General features: G+C 37.7%; 2 protein-coding genes across 8 annotated transcripts in view; both read left to right on the top strand.

The window, feature by feature from the left end:
• Positions 1-9720, top strand: part of CLK4 (CDC like kinase 4) — a 23229-nt gene extending 13509 nt beyond the window's left edge. For all 7 annotated transcript variants that reach the window (XM_006762838.2, XM_006762839.2, XM_015563330.1 and 4 more), the window contains 8 exons: positions 926-1042; positions 1133-1299; positions 1958-2052; positions 2297-2426; positions 4853-4935; positions 8311-8390; positions 9032-9122; positions 9211-9720. In XM_006762838.2, the coding sequence (XP_006762901.1) occupies positions 926-1042; positions 1133-1299; positions 1958-2052; positions 2297-2426; positions 4853-4935; positions 8311-8390; positions 9032-9122; positions 9211-9351 (904 nt within the window). In that variant the 3' untranslated portion in view covers positions 9352-9720. The remainder of the gene's footprint in view (positions 1-925; positions 1043-1132; positions 1300-1957; positions 2053-2296; positions 2427-4852; positions 4936-8310; positions 8391-9031; positions 9123-9210) is intronic.
• Positions 9721-16353: 6633 nt separating this feature from the next.
• COL23A1 (collagen type XXIII alpha 1) overlaps positions 16354-16450 on the top strand; it is a 267772-nt gene continuing 267675 nt past the window's right edge. Inside the window, exon 1 of the mRNA XM_015563362.1 lies at positions 16354-16434. Coding sequence (XP_015418848.1) covers positions 16354-16434 — 81 coding nt within the window. The remainder of the gene's footprint in view (positions 16435-16450) is intronic.

Consider the following 16450-nt stretch of genomic DNA (forward strand, 5'->3'; position numbering starts at 1 on the left):
TCCTGCACACCTCCTACTGGGGATGTGCCCGCAACCAAGGTACATGCCCTTGACCGGAATCGAACCTGGGACCCTTCAGTCCGCAGGCCAACGCTCTATCCACTGAGCAAACTGGTTAAGGCTGCCTCAAAGGTTTTTTATAGTCTTAAGGCACATATCTTGATCTAATTAGGGGCACATGGGGTTTTCCTTTCTCTTGTAAATTAGTAGAGCTTGAGTTCTGGCTCATCATCTGGATGATCAGACTTAGAAAAGAGAACAAAAGAAAGTTGAAGATTTGGAAATCCATTTCCTCACATCACTCTTGACTCTACTTAAGAAGTTACAGGTGCCCCAATTTGAATCTCACTGCTCTGTACTATAGCTAATTCAGCCTGTTAGCACTAGTGAATGTGCTGAACATATTCTTGACTTCATGGTTCATTGATGGTGTCTGTTTGGCCAAATGTTCCGTTTCCCTACTAATTCTGACAAACAGGTTCAGGGATACATCACCTCTTCTCTGAAGAAGTGTAAGCTCCCTTAACCCCCAGTGGTTTGGCTCTACCTTCTGTACTCCATTGTACCTCATACCAAGCGCTTCTAACCTTACCATAAGTTGGTCATATCTCTTTTCCTTTGGGCTATTGGGTACACATGGACAAGTCCTGCCTTTTTCATCATTAACAGATACCTGTACATTATCTGGCACAGAGAGGGTCAAGCCTAGTAATGAGCAAATGATTTGAGCAGTAGCATATTCTATTTGAGGTTTATAGTTTCATTAATGTTTGTATAAAAAGATGTTTTATGGAATCTGGTATTATATTTTAGAAAAATAGTATTAGAGTAAGTGATACTTAATAAGGTGGTTATGCTTTAGAGGCTGCATGTTTTCATCCTGCTTCTCTACATTTACCATTTTCATCTTAACTTTCTTTTTAAGGGATGGCATACATGTAGCAGTGAAAATCGTTAAAAATGTAGGTCGATACCGTGAAGCAGCTCGTTCAGAAATCCAAGTATTGGAGCATTTAAATACTACTGACCCCAACAGTGTTTTGTAAGTATAAACATGAAGTATGATCCATCATGTTACATAAAATAATCAGAATTCTGTGAACTGAATTATTTTTATTTTTATCTATTTTAGCCGTTGCGTCCAGATGCTAGAATGGTTTGATCACCATGGTCATGTTTGTATTGTATTTGAATTGCTGGGACTTAGTACCTATGATTTCATTAAAGAAAATAGCTTTCTACCATTTCAAATTGACCACATCAGGCAGATGGCTTATCAGATCTGCCAATCAATAAATTGTAAGTATACTTGATAAATCCTTAAAACATCAGAATTTTTTTAAAATATTTTTATTGTTTTCAGAGAGGAAGGGAGAGGGAAAGAGATAGGAACATCAATGATGAGAGAGAATCATTGATTGGCTGCCTCCTGCATGCCCCCTACTGGGGATTGACCCTGCAACCCAGGCATGTGCCCTTGACTGGAATCGAACCTGGGACCCATCAGTCCGCAGGCCGACGCTCTATCCACTGAGCCAAACTGCCTAGGGCTAAACATCAGAATTTTAAAGTTTTTGTTACACAAGCAGTCACTAAAACTGCGTATTGTTAAGATAAAACCCTTCTTGACCCCTGTATCCACTACTAATTCTTTTTTTTTAAAATTTTTTTTTTAAAACACATTTTATTGAGTTTTTACAGAGAGGAAAGGAGAGAGATAGAGAGTTAGAAACATCGATGAGAGAGAATCATCGACCAGCTGCCTCCTGCACACTCCCCACTGGGGATGTGCCCGCAACCAAGGTATATGCCCTTGACCGGAATCGAACCCGGGACCCTTCAGTCCGCAAGCCGATGCTCTATCCACTGAGCCAAACCGGTTTCGGCATTCTTTTTTCTCCCCGATACAGATTAAATTTGTAAGTGAAACTAATAATGTGTTTTTATTCTCTTGTAGTTTTGCATCATAATAAGTTAACTCATACAGATCTGAAGCCTGAAAATATTTTATTTGTGAAGTCTGACTATGTAGTCAAATATAATTCTAAAATGGTAAGTTAAAACTTGTTTTAATTTTAGTGGTTCTTTTAAAAATAATTTAGCTTGTTGATTATTGGATGAGGAATTTCACTTCTGAGGCTTATTCTTATATTATCCCGAAAAACATATCTTTCTTCGCCTTTCTCATGGGGCTATGTTTAAATTCCAAAAAGATAATGCAAGCCTTTTGTATGGTTCTAATAAAAAATTTCATATCTTTATTAATCTTCATGTTTACTCAACTGTCTCTCTCTAGAAACGTGATGAACGCACACTGAAAAACACGGATATCAAAGTTGTTGACTTTGGAAGTGCAACATACGATGATGAACATCATAGTACTTTGGTATCTACACGGCATTACAGAGCTCCAGAGGTCATTTTGGGTTAGTAGACACCAGACTTCCTGATACTGTAATTGAAGAAGAGGTTTTTGTTCTTTAAGCTTTGCCAGGGGGTGGGGTGATGCACTATACAGGAAATGCTTTGCTATTTTCATAAAAAGAATCGAAGTTACTGTAAATATTTTTCCTAAGTGGGAAAAATATGACCATGTGTGAAGACACTTCAGGTGGTGGTTATTTTTTAGCAAGTTAATCCTCTGAGATTATAAGGACAGGCTGTATTGGCTAAGTACATCACAGCAATGTGATTTTGAAGTGATATATCTATTTTTGTTTCATCAAAGCATGGTGCTGGTAAAAATGCTAATTTGGTTAGCAGACATGAAGGAAAGTCAAGAGGAAAAGAAAGAGCTAGCATAAAAGAGAGCTTCTTTGAAAGCCTTTCACATGATAAAGGCTGGAAAATAAAATGAGTTAAGGAGCCGGTTTAAAGTAATGGAATTCAGTAAGGGAGTATGCATCAAAATGGAAAAGTTAGAGACCAGGTTATGCTAATAGAACTGGGAAGTCAGGGATGTGTTTGGGGGCTTGGAGATAGTGGGGAAAGTTCAGATCAGGTGCTTTGGGGAGTTACTTAAATGGAATAAGTTTATAACTTGGCCATAAGTAAGGTCCAACTGAGGTTAGATAGTAAAATATTTTTTAGAGCTCAGAAGGGGGTAAATTCCTGGACTTTATCAATTTAAATTCAGAATTTTCCCCATATTAAAATGTGGGGAGGACGCAAAACAATTGACATTTCTTTGTTATTGGTATGTACAACAGTGGTGTGTCTTACACTTAATGGCCGCCTAGCTTGGATAAAATAGAGTAGTTTTCAGTAATAATGACGTTCCAAGTGTGGCCAGGATAGGGATAGTTGGTATAAATTCGAAATTGTATTTACTGACCTTGACAAAAGAGACCACATTGGGAGATTAGAAGGGTCCTCTATGTGTTTGTGGAGTGTTTATCCTGAGGCAGAATTAGGTAGGAGAGGAAGATGTAGTCAGGTGACACAATTGAGGTCCGTTAATCTCAGGTTTGGGGTGTTTGGTAATAAATTTGAGAGAGATTAGTGAAAGAGAATGTTGTAGAATTCCAAAGAGTATGAGAACTGACACATCAGAATGGGATGATTTAGAGCAGTGTGCTGCAGTCACAGTCACCTGGGGTAAAAAACTTTCATCTTAAGTCCAAGCTCTCTTATTTGCAGATGTATGGGCATATAAGTAGAAATCATGCTCCATTATCCATTTCTTCAAGTGATAAGCATTGTCAGGGTTAACAAAAATGATTAAATCATAGTCAAGGCCCTTGAATGTATTATTTCTCTTCCTTTACCTTTAAATTCAGTGATATTACTAAAAGTACTTGAAATGTCTTTTAAAGTAGGTTTTACTTATACATTGTTTACTAATTATTTGATCTTTAACGGATTAAAATATCTGTATGGCTTATTCTTTTCATCTCCTTTCCAATTAAATATAGACAAGAAGTTTGAGTATTTTCTTTCCAAAATAGTATTGCCATTTGAGAATCCTGAAGGAGAAAGTATATGTGATCATTTATAGACAGCTTGAAAGTACATATATAGGTCCCTCTCTGTGTGAACTTTAAATGACTTGATATATATAATCCTGATTATAGGTGAAACTGCATATAATATTCATTATGATTTGTATATAATTTATGTCAAACTATACTATTTCTTTAATGGAAGAAGTAAACTCAGGTATCAAGCTTATGATAATTGATAAGGGCTTAATAATTGTATTCTGAGGATAAATATCGAATTATACTTGCATTAATAAAATGTAAAATTTCCTGGAACAACCATAAACTGGTGTAATAGTACTCCCATTGCACAAGCAATTCAGAGATTATGGAATATTTCCACAACTTGGTAATTATACTTGGGAAATATTTTCTAGTTCCTCTCATATTAAATGCCCTTCCTCCAGGTTAAATGCTATAATTTGATATCAGGATATGGAGGACTAAGAACATACAGAATAGTATTTGATATAAAATTTAAAATGTAGCCTTGGCCATTGTGGTTCAGTTGTTTGGAATGTTGTTCCGTGCACCGAAGAATCATGGGTTTAGTTTCTGGCAAGGGCACATACCCAGGTTCCGGGTTCGAGCCCTGTCGGGTGGCGTATGGGAGGCAAGTCATTGATAACTCTCACATCGATGTTTCTCCCTCCCTTTCCCCCTCCTCACTCCACCTTCTATCTCTCTAAAATCAATAAAAACATGTCTTCGGGTGAGGACTAAAAAATAAAACTCAAAATATAAACCCTGAACTTACTGTCATATTCTCCCAAAGGAGCTATATAAAGAGAGTACCCATCTACAGAAGGATCTAGTAAATTGGCAATTAAAAATTATTACATAATAAAATTTTTGTTTTTGTTTTTAAATAGCTTTAGGTTGGTCTCAGCCTTGTGATGTTTGGAGCATAGGTTGCATTCTTATTGAATATTACCTTGGTTTCACGGTCTTTCAGGTATGTATTTAATGAATATTGTTAAGTTTTAAAAGCATGTAAAATTTTGCTTCCATGTGAAAAGTTGCCATAGTGCCATTCTTAAGATTAAAACTTATATATGCAAAATGGTTATCCTTCTCTAAAACCATAGTTGAATGAAAAACTACTCTTAGTGAATGGTCAGTTCATTTTACATATTATTGGAATTTTTAACCCATGTTCATACTGTCTTATGTTTCCATTTTTTGTTACAGATAATCATAAATTTATATTAGTGCTACTGTGGCCAGTTTTAATTCAGTTCTGGTTGCATTGACTAACCTATGGCTTTATTTTTTCTTAAAAAATATATATATTTATTGATTTCAGACAGAAAGGGAGAGGGAGAGAAACATCACTGGTGAGAGAGAATCATTGATCGGCTGCTTCCTGCACACCCCACACTGGGGATCAAGCTTAAAACCTGGGCATGTGCCCTGATTGGGAATTAAACAATGACCTCCCGGTTCATAGGTCAGCGCTCAACCACTGAGCCATGCCAGGCAACAAGGTACTTTTTTATATAAAAGAATTCTGGAATAATAGTTGTATTTTATTAAGCATCTGTTACACTCTTGGCTTCATAAAGATAAAAGACAATATCTATTCTAGGAAATCATACAAAAGAGAGACATGAGGAAACTTACAGTATAATGTGGTATTTGCTGTAATGGATCAATGTAGAAAGTCTAGTTGGATCCAGGAAAAGGGAACAGTTAAATTTTCTTAGAGAAGGCATCACTAAAGGAGTAGGGAGTTTAAGTCATTGTTAGAGGAAGTGTAGGAGTTTGTCAGAAAACTAGAGTGTGAGGGTCGTGTCAGGAAAAGAAATAGTATCTTTTTTATTATTTTTTTAAATGTTTTTAAACAGGCAGGGAGGGAGAGAGATAGAAACATCAGTGATGAGAAAGAATCATGGATCTGTTGCCTCCACACCCCCTGCTGAGGATTGGGCCCACAATCCGGGCATGTGGCCTGATCAGGAATCAAACCGTGACCTCCTGGTTCATGGGTTGACACTCAACCACTGAGGCATACTGGCCAGGCAAAGAAATAGTATCTTAAATGGGTACTGGTTTAAAGGAATATATTCTTGTGAGGGAAGAATAAATGGTGCATCAGTCTTGCATAAATAGAAAAATTGTGACAGTAGGCAAGGACTGATTGATTCATAATGGATTTATTCTCCATAAAAAGGTATTTGTTTTATCTTAGAAGTTAGCAGTGATTCTCAACCTTCCTAATGCCGCGACCCTTGAATCCAGTTCCTCATGTTGTGGTGATCCCCAACCATAACATTATTTTCGTTGCTACTTCATAATTGTAATTTTGCTACTGTTATGAATCGTAATGTAAATATCTGATATGCTATATGTGTTTTCCGATTGTCGCAACCCACAGGTTGAGAACCACTGATTAGTGATTTACAAATGTAGACTGGTCTAAAATGAAAATGATTTTGAGATTGCCATTTGGCCTTTATTTGGAGATTACTACCAAAAAAGCCCAGGAGGGATAATGTATCCCTTTTATGAAAACTTTTGCTTGTTTAAGTTGTGATGTGGTCAGGGTGTTAGGGCGTTCTGTTTTGTGGTTGTGGGGAGGGGAAGGGAGTTCACGAGATTCTGGCTCATAAATAAGGTTGAAGTTACATCAAATAGGTGAGGAGAAGCTATGATGAGTTTAGACTTGGGTAGCTATTGCAGGGTGTATGTGCTCACTGCTTCTGTTTAATCCATAGAGATACTATTAAAATTACTCTGAGTTTATAGACAAGTTTGATATCTAGAATCATGGTTATTGGTTGGTTCAAGGCGGTAGTGTCTGGTTTTATGGTAATAAATGATAGGGTCAAGAAAAAGTTAAGCAGAATACATGCTGTCTTTGTAATGAGTTTGTAATTTAAATTACAGAGAGGTCTTAAGTGCAGATTATTTTTTTTTAATTAAATCTTTATTGTTCAGATTATTACATTCGTTCCTCTTTTTTCCCCCCACAACTCCCCTCCACCCAGTTCCCACCCCACCCTCCGCCCTCACTCCCCACCCACTGTCCTCATTCATAGGTGCACGATTTTTATCCAGAGCACTTTATCTGACCTTCAATTCTAAATGATAGTTTTGCTGGGTAGAGTAATCTTGGTTGTAGGTTCTTGCTATTCATCACTTTGAATATTTCTTGCCACTCCCTTCTGGCGTGCATAGTTTCTGTTGAGAAATCAGCTGACAGTCGTATGGGTACTCCCTTGTAGGTAACTGACTTTCTTTCTCTTGCTGCTTTTAAGAGTCTCTCTTTGTCTTTTGCTCTTGGCATTTTAATTATGTTGTGTCTTGGTGTAGTCCTCTTTGGATTCCTTTCGTTTGGGGTTCTCTGAAGTGCAGATTATTAACATTGGTTTGAGATAAGGTTTATATTCGATTTCACCCTACAACATACTCTTCAACTAAGGAACTTGATTAAAATGTGGAGCCATTATGTTTATTCCTGTCTTAAATTAAGTACTTAATGTTTTGAAAGCAGTGTGCCAGGCACAACAGTTGATAGATTTTAAAAAAGCATTACACACCACCTCTGCTTTCAGAACAAGGGTTGGCAAACTATATCCTGCCTGATGCCTTCTTTAAAACACAAAAAAGAATATGCAATTGTGACCATCCACACCTAAAATATTTACTATGTGGTCTGTTACAGGAAAAGTTTGCCAATTTCTGCTCTAGAAACATCACATTTTAACTGTGACATTTTTCTCTGTACTACTTCAGTAAGAGCTCTGCTAATGTATACTTTAAGAATGAGTTTTGACTTGGGTGCATAGCTCAACTTTCCTCATTTCTGAGCTCTGTGACTTTGAGCTAGTATGTTTACCTCTTTGAAATTCATATTCCCATATACCTAGCTCAGGATTGATTTGAGAATTATTGGGACTATATTTTTATTGCCTAGTATTAGTAAGTGTTAATATGTTGCTATTCATTGGGTAATGGAGGTTAATTTTGGTTAAGCAACTGCTTAAATTAAGGACACAGATTTTTTGATAATGTTCCCCAGTAATTCCTCAGTTAAAAACAGTGCAGGAGATACAAATAAATAAGAAAACTGATCAATTTACTTTAAACAAATTATGCCTCTCTGCAATACAGAGCCATACAGGTTCATTTCAGAAAGACTGTTTTATTGGGTTTGCACCAGATAATACAACTCTTTTGGTATTGTTCCCTATTTGAAGGAGAGTGTAATGTAAATTGTATAAACTCTAATTTAGTCCTTTTATGTCAGTACTATTTTCTTATGGTTTTCTTTCTTGTGTATACACAGAAATGAAAAATGCTAAATTTTTTCCCCTACGTTTTTCAGACTCATGACAGTAAAGAGCACCTGGCAATGATGGAAAGAATATTAGGACCTATACCAACACACATGATTCAGAAAACAAGGTATGCTTTAAGATTAAAGACCTTTGTTGAGTACATGCAATAGCCTATATTCAAACTACAGAAAAACTCAACTTCATGGTTATTGCTTTTTCCAAGGATTGCATATTTTGAAGTTTTCATAAAGTTTTTAAAAAGTAATGACATTATTTACCTGTGATCTAGTAAACAAAGTGGTGGTTTTGACACTGAAGATTACCTCTGCATAATTGTTTTCCTAACTTTATATACAAACAATAAATAGAGTAGTAAAAAGAGCCTCATTTTGGAGTCATAGCAATCTGTTAGAATTCTATACTGGTGCTAAGTCAGCTATATGTCCTTACACAAGGCACTATAGTGAGTTTCAAACACAGCTGCACCTCAGAGGTCATCCATGGAGTTCTTCAAAGATTTCCAGCCCCACTTCAACACGGAAATCAGAATTTATAAGAATGGATCCAGAGGCTTCTGTTTTTAAAGCTGATGGTGTTCTCTGTGTACAAGATTACGGAAGTATTCTATGAGCTGTCTGATACATAATTATTGTAAAGATTTTAAGAAATATATACATTGAGATGCTTATACTTTCATCTGTTCTGGTGTAGGCAGGATAAACATGGGGGTCTTTTGTTATTTTTACTAATCCAGATTTCTTCCTATAGAAAACGCAAGTATTTTCACCATAACCAGCTAGATTGGGATGAACATAGTTCTGCTGGTAGATACGTTAGGAGACGCTGCAAACCATTAAAGGTAAAAGAAAAAATGATTTAAAAGTTTAAAAAATGCTTCAGCTATTTTTAAATATCTTTCTAAAATAAAAACATTTTTCCCTCCACAGGAATTTATGCTTTGTCATGATGAAGAACACGAGAAACTGTTTGACCTGGTTCGAAGAATGTTAGAGTATGATCCAGTGAAAAGAATTACCTTAGACGAAGCATTGCAGCATCCCTTTTTTGACTTATTAAAAAACAAATGAAATGGAAATCAGTGGTCTTAACTGTATACTTCTCTAGCAGAGATTACTTAAGACTGTGTCTGTCAACTCTAAACATTCTAATATTTTTGTAAGCATTAAATTATTTTGTACAGTTAAGTGTAAATACACTATGTTTTGTATCAATAGCATAATTATCTTGTTAAGCAAGTATGGTCTTGATAGTGAATGAAATATAAAAGTTAATTTTTCTTTTTGAGATTAACATTTTTAAAGACCTTTGACTATCTTTTGTGTCCAGTGATAAATGTGATTGATCTTATCTTTTATACATGGAGGCAGGCTTTTAAAGTTTTGTTTTGTGTGTGTGTGTTGTTGTTTTTTTTGAGTAAAAGGAAATCTTGACTACTTAATTCTTAATGAATGAATATTCTTTACCTCAAATTCGGAACTTTTCTTATATTTAAAAGTTTTTCTTGTATTTTTCAACAAGTAATAAGTATTAATTACTCTATGTAGCCAGGTATTGGAAATCAGAACCCATAGGAAATGTTTATTCTTGGCATTTTATTGTAAGTATTGTGTTTTGTCTTCGTGGGAGATGTTAGTAGTATTAAACCATCCAGTTTGTCTATTATGATAGGTTTTAAAAAAAAACCACATACATACTTCCTCTAAGATTAAAATCTTAACTAGAAAGTCAGCTTGAAAGTCCTGTTTTCCAGTAGCTGTTTAGTGAGTCACAAACATAGAAACCAGAATTCTAATGACTAAGGTGCTAGTTTTTAATGCCAAATCTTGAGGAGTCTTGAAAATGTCTCACATCTGTTTCCTTATCAAATGAGGTAAATATTTAAACCTCAGCCTATGAGAATTGAGGTTATTATTAAGCAATATATAGTTGTGTTGATCTCTACTAGAGAAAAGGAATTATTTGATTAGAAAACATTTGGAGAAGAAATGCAGAAATTTCTAGACCCTGATGGTGGTTTAACATGGTGAACTTTTTATTTGACTATAGGTATTTTTTCTTACTATTACCTGTTTCCACATTAAAACTACATGGTAAACGTTACTTAATTTAGTAAAACTAAAACTATTGGTTCTGTTCAGTCTGCCAGATAGAAATATTTTTGTTGTAGAATTTATAATTGATTGTTGAGATGCAGGTTGTTTTTTGTTAAAAGTATCCCCATTTTGTAAGTGTGTTACACAGAGATTGGAGTTTCACCTGTTTGTATATTTTAAACAAAATGCATGGAATTTTCTTGTATGACAAATACTGAAACAGGGCTTGGTTCCCTACATTATTCACAGGGGGCATTTGCCAGTATAATAAGGCTATGTTCTTAAAGTTGACTAGGCATTTAAGAAAGCTGAAATAAATTTTACTACGAAATCACTCCATAAATTATGTTTAGGCCTCTGATGCCATCTACATATAATGAATGTAGATGCATTGAATAGTTGCATTGTATTATATGTGATAAGGTTTTTCTTAAAGGAACATTAGATGTAACGAAAAGATCTTTCCTGAATGTAGCAGTGTTGATACAGGGATCAATAGATGCCTGCCATCCTTTGTTTTCCCCTTCATTGTCGTTCTGCCAGTGCCCCTGTACTAGCTAAGCTTCTTGTACTATCTAGGCTTGCTCAGTGCTTCAAGTTCCAAAATTAATGTTCACGGCCTCCATCAGAAACTCATTTTCTCAGAGTAGCTGATCTTGGTTGGCATATAGGAAGAAAGAAAAATATCCTTTTTTTTAATTCCTCACCCAAGGATATCTTTATTGGTTTGAGAGAGGAGAGTGAAACATCAATCACTTGCCTCCTTGTATACACCCCAATCCAGGATTGAACCTGCAACTTAGATGTGTACCTTGACCGGAAACTGAACCCCATGACCTTTTTGGTATATGGAATGGCGCCTCAACCAACTGACTCACCCGGCCAGGCCTCCAGATTATTTCTCACTAAGTTTATCATTGCTAACCCCTTTTCCCTTCTGAAAAGTACTTAGATTCTTCACAAATGGGATTTGCTAATTCTTAGCCTAATTCCTAGAATTTTAGGATTTAAAGTGAAACACCAATAAGTTATGTAGGATGGAAGAAATTATTAGTGGTTAGTGTGGTACCCCTGGGATCATAATCTGAGTGTCTGCTGCCAGCTCTCCTCCCCTTCTTCTTTGAGCTCAGGTCCCTACATATAATATATATATATATATATATATCGGCACAGGCAGCATGTAAAACAGTCCATTTAAAGGACACGGTAGTCAGAGGGACCCACAATCTCAATGTGTAAGTGCTATACAGAATCACTGGAAATAAAAAAGATGGAGAAAACTATACATAATAGAAATATGTGGCCCTGGCCAGTGTTGTTTATTAAAATTGATTTCAGAGAGGAAGCGGGGGAGAGAGAAACATCAGTGATGAGAATCATTGATCAGCTGTCTCCTGCACATCCCCTATTGAGGATGGAGCACACATCTGCCCTGATCAGGAATCAAACCGTGATCTCCTGGTACATAGGTCAACACTCAACCACTGAGCCATGCTAGCCAGGTGGGTCATTTATCTTTAGAGAATTTCCCATATTCAATATTTCATCACAGTGGTATCTATCCCTCTCTTCCTATTTATTCTGTGAACTGATAGGTAAGGAGAGGAAGTTTTTTTATAGAATTCCTTCTAATAAAAAAGGGATGTTAGAAATACACGATGTTGCAATTCAAAAATGGATCCAGACAACAGTCAATGAATGGAAGAGCCTTGGGTGAAAAATTCATGGAGGGCTTTGTCATAGAAGCTGATAACATTTAACCACGGTATTCAATCTGAACCTCAGATTGACAACCTGGCTGAGGTTATACACACCTGTGAGAGATTGTCTTTTAAAAAAAAGAAAACCTGGATTTTTAAAAAGCCTCTAGTTGAAGTAAGCATCCATCCATTTTTTTGTTTTATGTCTCTTACCTATCACTAATCCTTGATGTATCAATTCAGTGAATTTAGAGCTCAGGCTTACTGGCATGGTTCCAACTTTATCCCAGTTCCGTATGTTTAGGGAAAAGCATGTTACTTCCTTACTTGGAATTACTTAATATCTGTGTTATAGGGTGATTAAAAAGGGCAAGTAGATTACCTGGTGTTTAGTAGTCCCACTAATAAAAGGTACATTGCTTCTCGGCCTTTTGACTAAGATCAAGTGTACATATCTTGTCAGTTTAACATATGTCCTCTATCCAAGGACAACATATTAAGTGGTTTTTTAGAGCAGGGAGACGGTGTGTTGACCTGGCAGTACAGTGCCTTTGGAGAACAATGCTCCCCCCCACACCCCCCAAAAAATTAGGTATTTTGTTTTATATAAGTGCTTTGACTCAGTTGTTAATTGTCCTTTGTGGCACAGGGAATTACTATACTATCAATTATATTTTTGGCCCCTGTCATTGTAGTTTTTGTGACATTTTACTGAAACGAAGTGAGGGATAGAATTTTAAAAGAAATTTGGTTTTTTCCCAATCAAGGATATCTGCTATTCAGATAACATTTTCTTATATTTGCTCCTCTCCTAATTTTAGTTTGGTTTTAAATGTTATAATTCTGGGGCAAAATCTACATAATTAACAGAAGTAATTATGAAGCCTTGAAATCACCCTAAATATCCTTTGAGGAAGATATCTCATAAGCCTAGTTCTTTCAGCTACTGTGACCAGCAGTTCCATGCAATGAATTGAAAATTAATTGTAGATATGCAGGAATTCCCAGTGAATTAAAGTTTTCCATTATAAATAATGCAAGTTCAGTGTTTTAACTTTAAAAGCTGCTGGCACATGGCAAGTACAGTTTTGAGAATGCATGACAAGAACAGTCCTAAATGATACTTAGTGTCATTGATAGAGTTTAATATTAAATAATATTTCTTTTTACTTTATATTTTTCAAATTACAAACATTTAAATTACTTTGTGTGTCCTCATAATTGTACAGAGTAATGTTGGTGTGAAGATGCTTGCCTACAGAGTCAGATTGCAATCAAACCTTGATACTACCTCTATAGGTAGACAAGATACATATTCTCTAGTCTCATCTATGAGTTGGAATACTAATACCTAACTTCCCAAGGGTGGTGGTGAGGATTAAATGAAATAATTTACATAAAGTGCTGGTATATAGTAGCTATTGTTTTCACAGTTTATTTCCTATATTGATTTATATAAAATTCTACAGTCTGCAAATTATATTTCTATACTTTGGGTTTTAGTCCCATAGGAACCATATGAAATGAGCACAAATAGATATTGTCTGATTTTAATATTAGCATAGTACATCTTTTTCCATCCTTTTTTTTTTGTATGTGTGATATATATATATATAATTTTTTTAACTGATTTCAGAGAGGAAGGGAGAAACATCAATGGTGAGAGAATCATTGATCGGCTGCCTCCTGCCCACTGCCCAGTGGGATTAAGCCCAAATCCCGGGCATGTGCCCTGACTGGGAACTCTAACCTCCTGGTTGATGAGCCTCGCTGGCCAGGCAAAGATGGCATTTTTAGAATCTTGCCTCTTAATGCCCTGAGTTGGCACTTCATGTGTGCTTTCAAAAGACAGTCCAGTATACTGAGGCTGGCTGCTGCAGGATGTAATACAACCAGTGAATCCCATGGTCATGGACTCACTCCCACAGCTACTTTGCTGTATAGTAAGTCCCTTAGTCGAGTGCTATTGTATGAGACTTCATACCTGTGGACCAGGCTGTCTAACGATAGTGGTGCCAGCTGAAACTCTGCAGACAGGAAAGACAAGCCCACACCTGAAATAGCTACCCATCCTTGTGAGGTGTTGGCAAACTGCTGGACTTTCTTGGATGGAGAAAGTCCAGAGTGGTTAATTTCCCACCAAGTGGTTTGCTGGTCACCCTGAAGATGAGTGCCTCTTGCCGACAGGTTAGCCATTCAGAGACAGCAGTAGCTAGAGTGACCTTGGCAGGTGCTACATACACAGATCTGTAGAGAGCCCTACATCCCCAGGGCTCTGTGCCATTGGGGGGCTGACCTCTGCACTGCATAATCTCGGCTTGCTTATCCCGTGGGTTTGGTCAGTGCAAGGCCAACAGATCAGAAAGCAGGAGAGGAGTATTTATATCCCAGCTCCCAACTTAACGAACTATGGCTTTGAAGTAATCATATCCCTTGACCAAAGGCCACAGCTCCTGTTTAGCAGATCACAAAGTTCCCACAACACTTCACTCCCCTGGGCCCTTCAGCTAGGGGCGGTAATGGCCTCCCACTGTGGATACCTCAGGGTGCTTCATCAGCATCCCCTGTTGGCTTCCCTTAGTCTGCCCCACTTTGTAAAGAGTCTCTGTGTTTAGACTGTCTTCAGCTGTCTGTTCTTTCCAGGGCCCTAGCAGACATAAGACAGGTTTTTTTTCCTTGCCTCTTAAAATGCCTTGTAAACATATTTTCACCTTAATTCACTTGACAGATATTCATTAAGCACCTATAGTGTGCCAGATCCTGTTCTGTTCTTTGAGAAAACAATGATGAACAAGATAAAAGGGATACAGTTAATAGTGATAAATGCCCTGAGCCACTGAATAACCCTGAAGAGGAATCAGGTGTAGCCACATTTGATTGAGCAGTCCAGGGTGGTCTTTTGGAGGCAGTAGGATATGAAGACCTGGGGACTTTGAACTAAGGATAAGGAAGAGCTTTGTCAAATATCTGAGAGCAGGATATTCCAGATAATGAGCTTGGCTTGATATGCAGAAGCTTCTGGAATGTAGTGAACATAGTGCAGTAACATTAAGTAGTATTGGGTAATTTACCTGTGCGTTTGGAAGTAAGAATAAAGTGCTAGCATGTAATATGGTGTTGGCCTCTTCAGAGGAGACAATTTAGTTTGCTTAGCAATTATGTTTCAGACTATTTATTGGGTCTACACTAGATTATGGCATGGCGCCAAAACCTATCCAAAACCACCTAAACATAACCCCAATTCACCTAACAATTTTAAAAGGTAAGTAATCTATCCATAGAAATAATCTAAAAATACCCAGAGAGTGAAAGGGAAGACAGATATAACCGGTCTTTTTCTCAAAATCAGTTGTGGAGTTACCCAAATCACAAAGATCGATGCTAGCAGTTTATGATTTTTATTTGAGTATTAGAGGAGTTTGTGGAAGAGTTACTTGGGACCCATTTTATGATATAAATATGGCTGGTAGGAATCAGGGAGCAGAGAATCCCACCTGACTTCCAGCCTTTCGTCTCTTTCTTGAAAACACTGTTAGGGCCACTTGTCATTCAGGCTTTCCTAACGTAACTTGTGATGTAAATTTGCAGCAAAATCACTATAGATTAAATGTCCATACTAATTGTTGCTTTGGCCAAGTTGTGTTTCTACTACAGATAAACCATCAGCTCAATAAAAGTTGGAGTTCTTTTCCTCCAATTTTCTCAAATGGAGGCCCTCTCTAGGAGGGCTTACAAGTCATTTTGAAAGGCCTTGTCAGGGACAACGTCTTACAATGTTTGTTTCCAGCACCACATGCCTGGCACATAATAAATGTAGAGAAATTAAGATTCTAAGATTCTTTCTACTTGGCGCAATCTCCACCCTGTATCTGTGAGCGCGCTGCGATCACTTTCGGCCACCAAGCGGCGCTGAGGCGCCATCTAGGACGGACTCGCTAAGTTTTCCTCAGGGTTTGAAGTTTTGAGCTTTTAAAAAATTGTCAGAAATCTTAATACACAAGTTTAGGCAGGGCTGGCCGGGCCGCTCCTCCCCTGGGTGGGTCCCGGCTCCTTTTCTGGCAGAGTCTATCTGCATAGAGGAAACTGCCCAAAGTGGCTGTTGTGGAGTTGCCGGCGGAGGGGAAGGGGGCGTGCGCCGCGATCCGCTGCTGCCTGGAGGCCAAGCCCTGCGCCCGGCCGACCTCGTGCCTCGGGTTCTCTGCCTGCTGCCGGCGCGCTCAGTCTTCAACCCCAGCTCTGCACCGCCCCCTCGGACAGCACACGCCAAGATCGCGCCATGAGCCCGGGCGAGCGCGACGGCGGCAGCACACGGAAGGGCGGCCCGGCTGGCGGCGGCGGGGGTCGCCCGGCGATGGCGGTGGGAGCCTGGGCGG

The sequence above is a fragment of the Myotis davidii genome, unplaced genomic scaffold, assembly GCF_000327345.1.
Source record: "Myotis davidii unplaced genomic scaffold, ASM32734v1 scaffold438, whole genome shotgun sequence".
Taxonomy (NCBI): Eukaryota; Metazoa; Chordata; class Mammalia; order Chiroptera; family Vespertilionidae; genus Myotis; species Myotis davidii.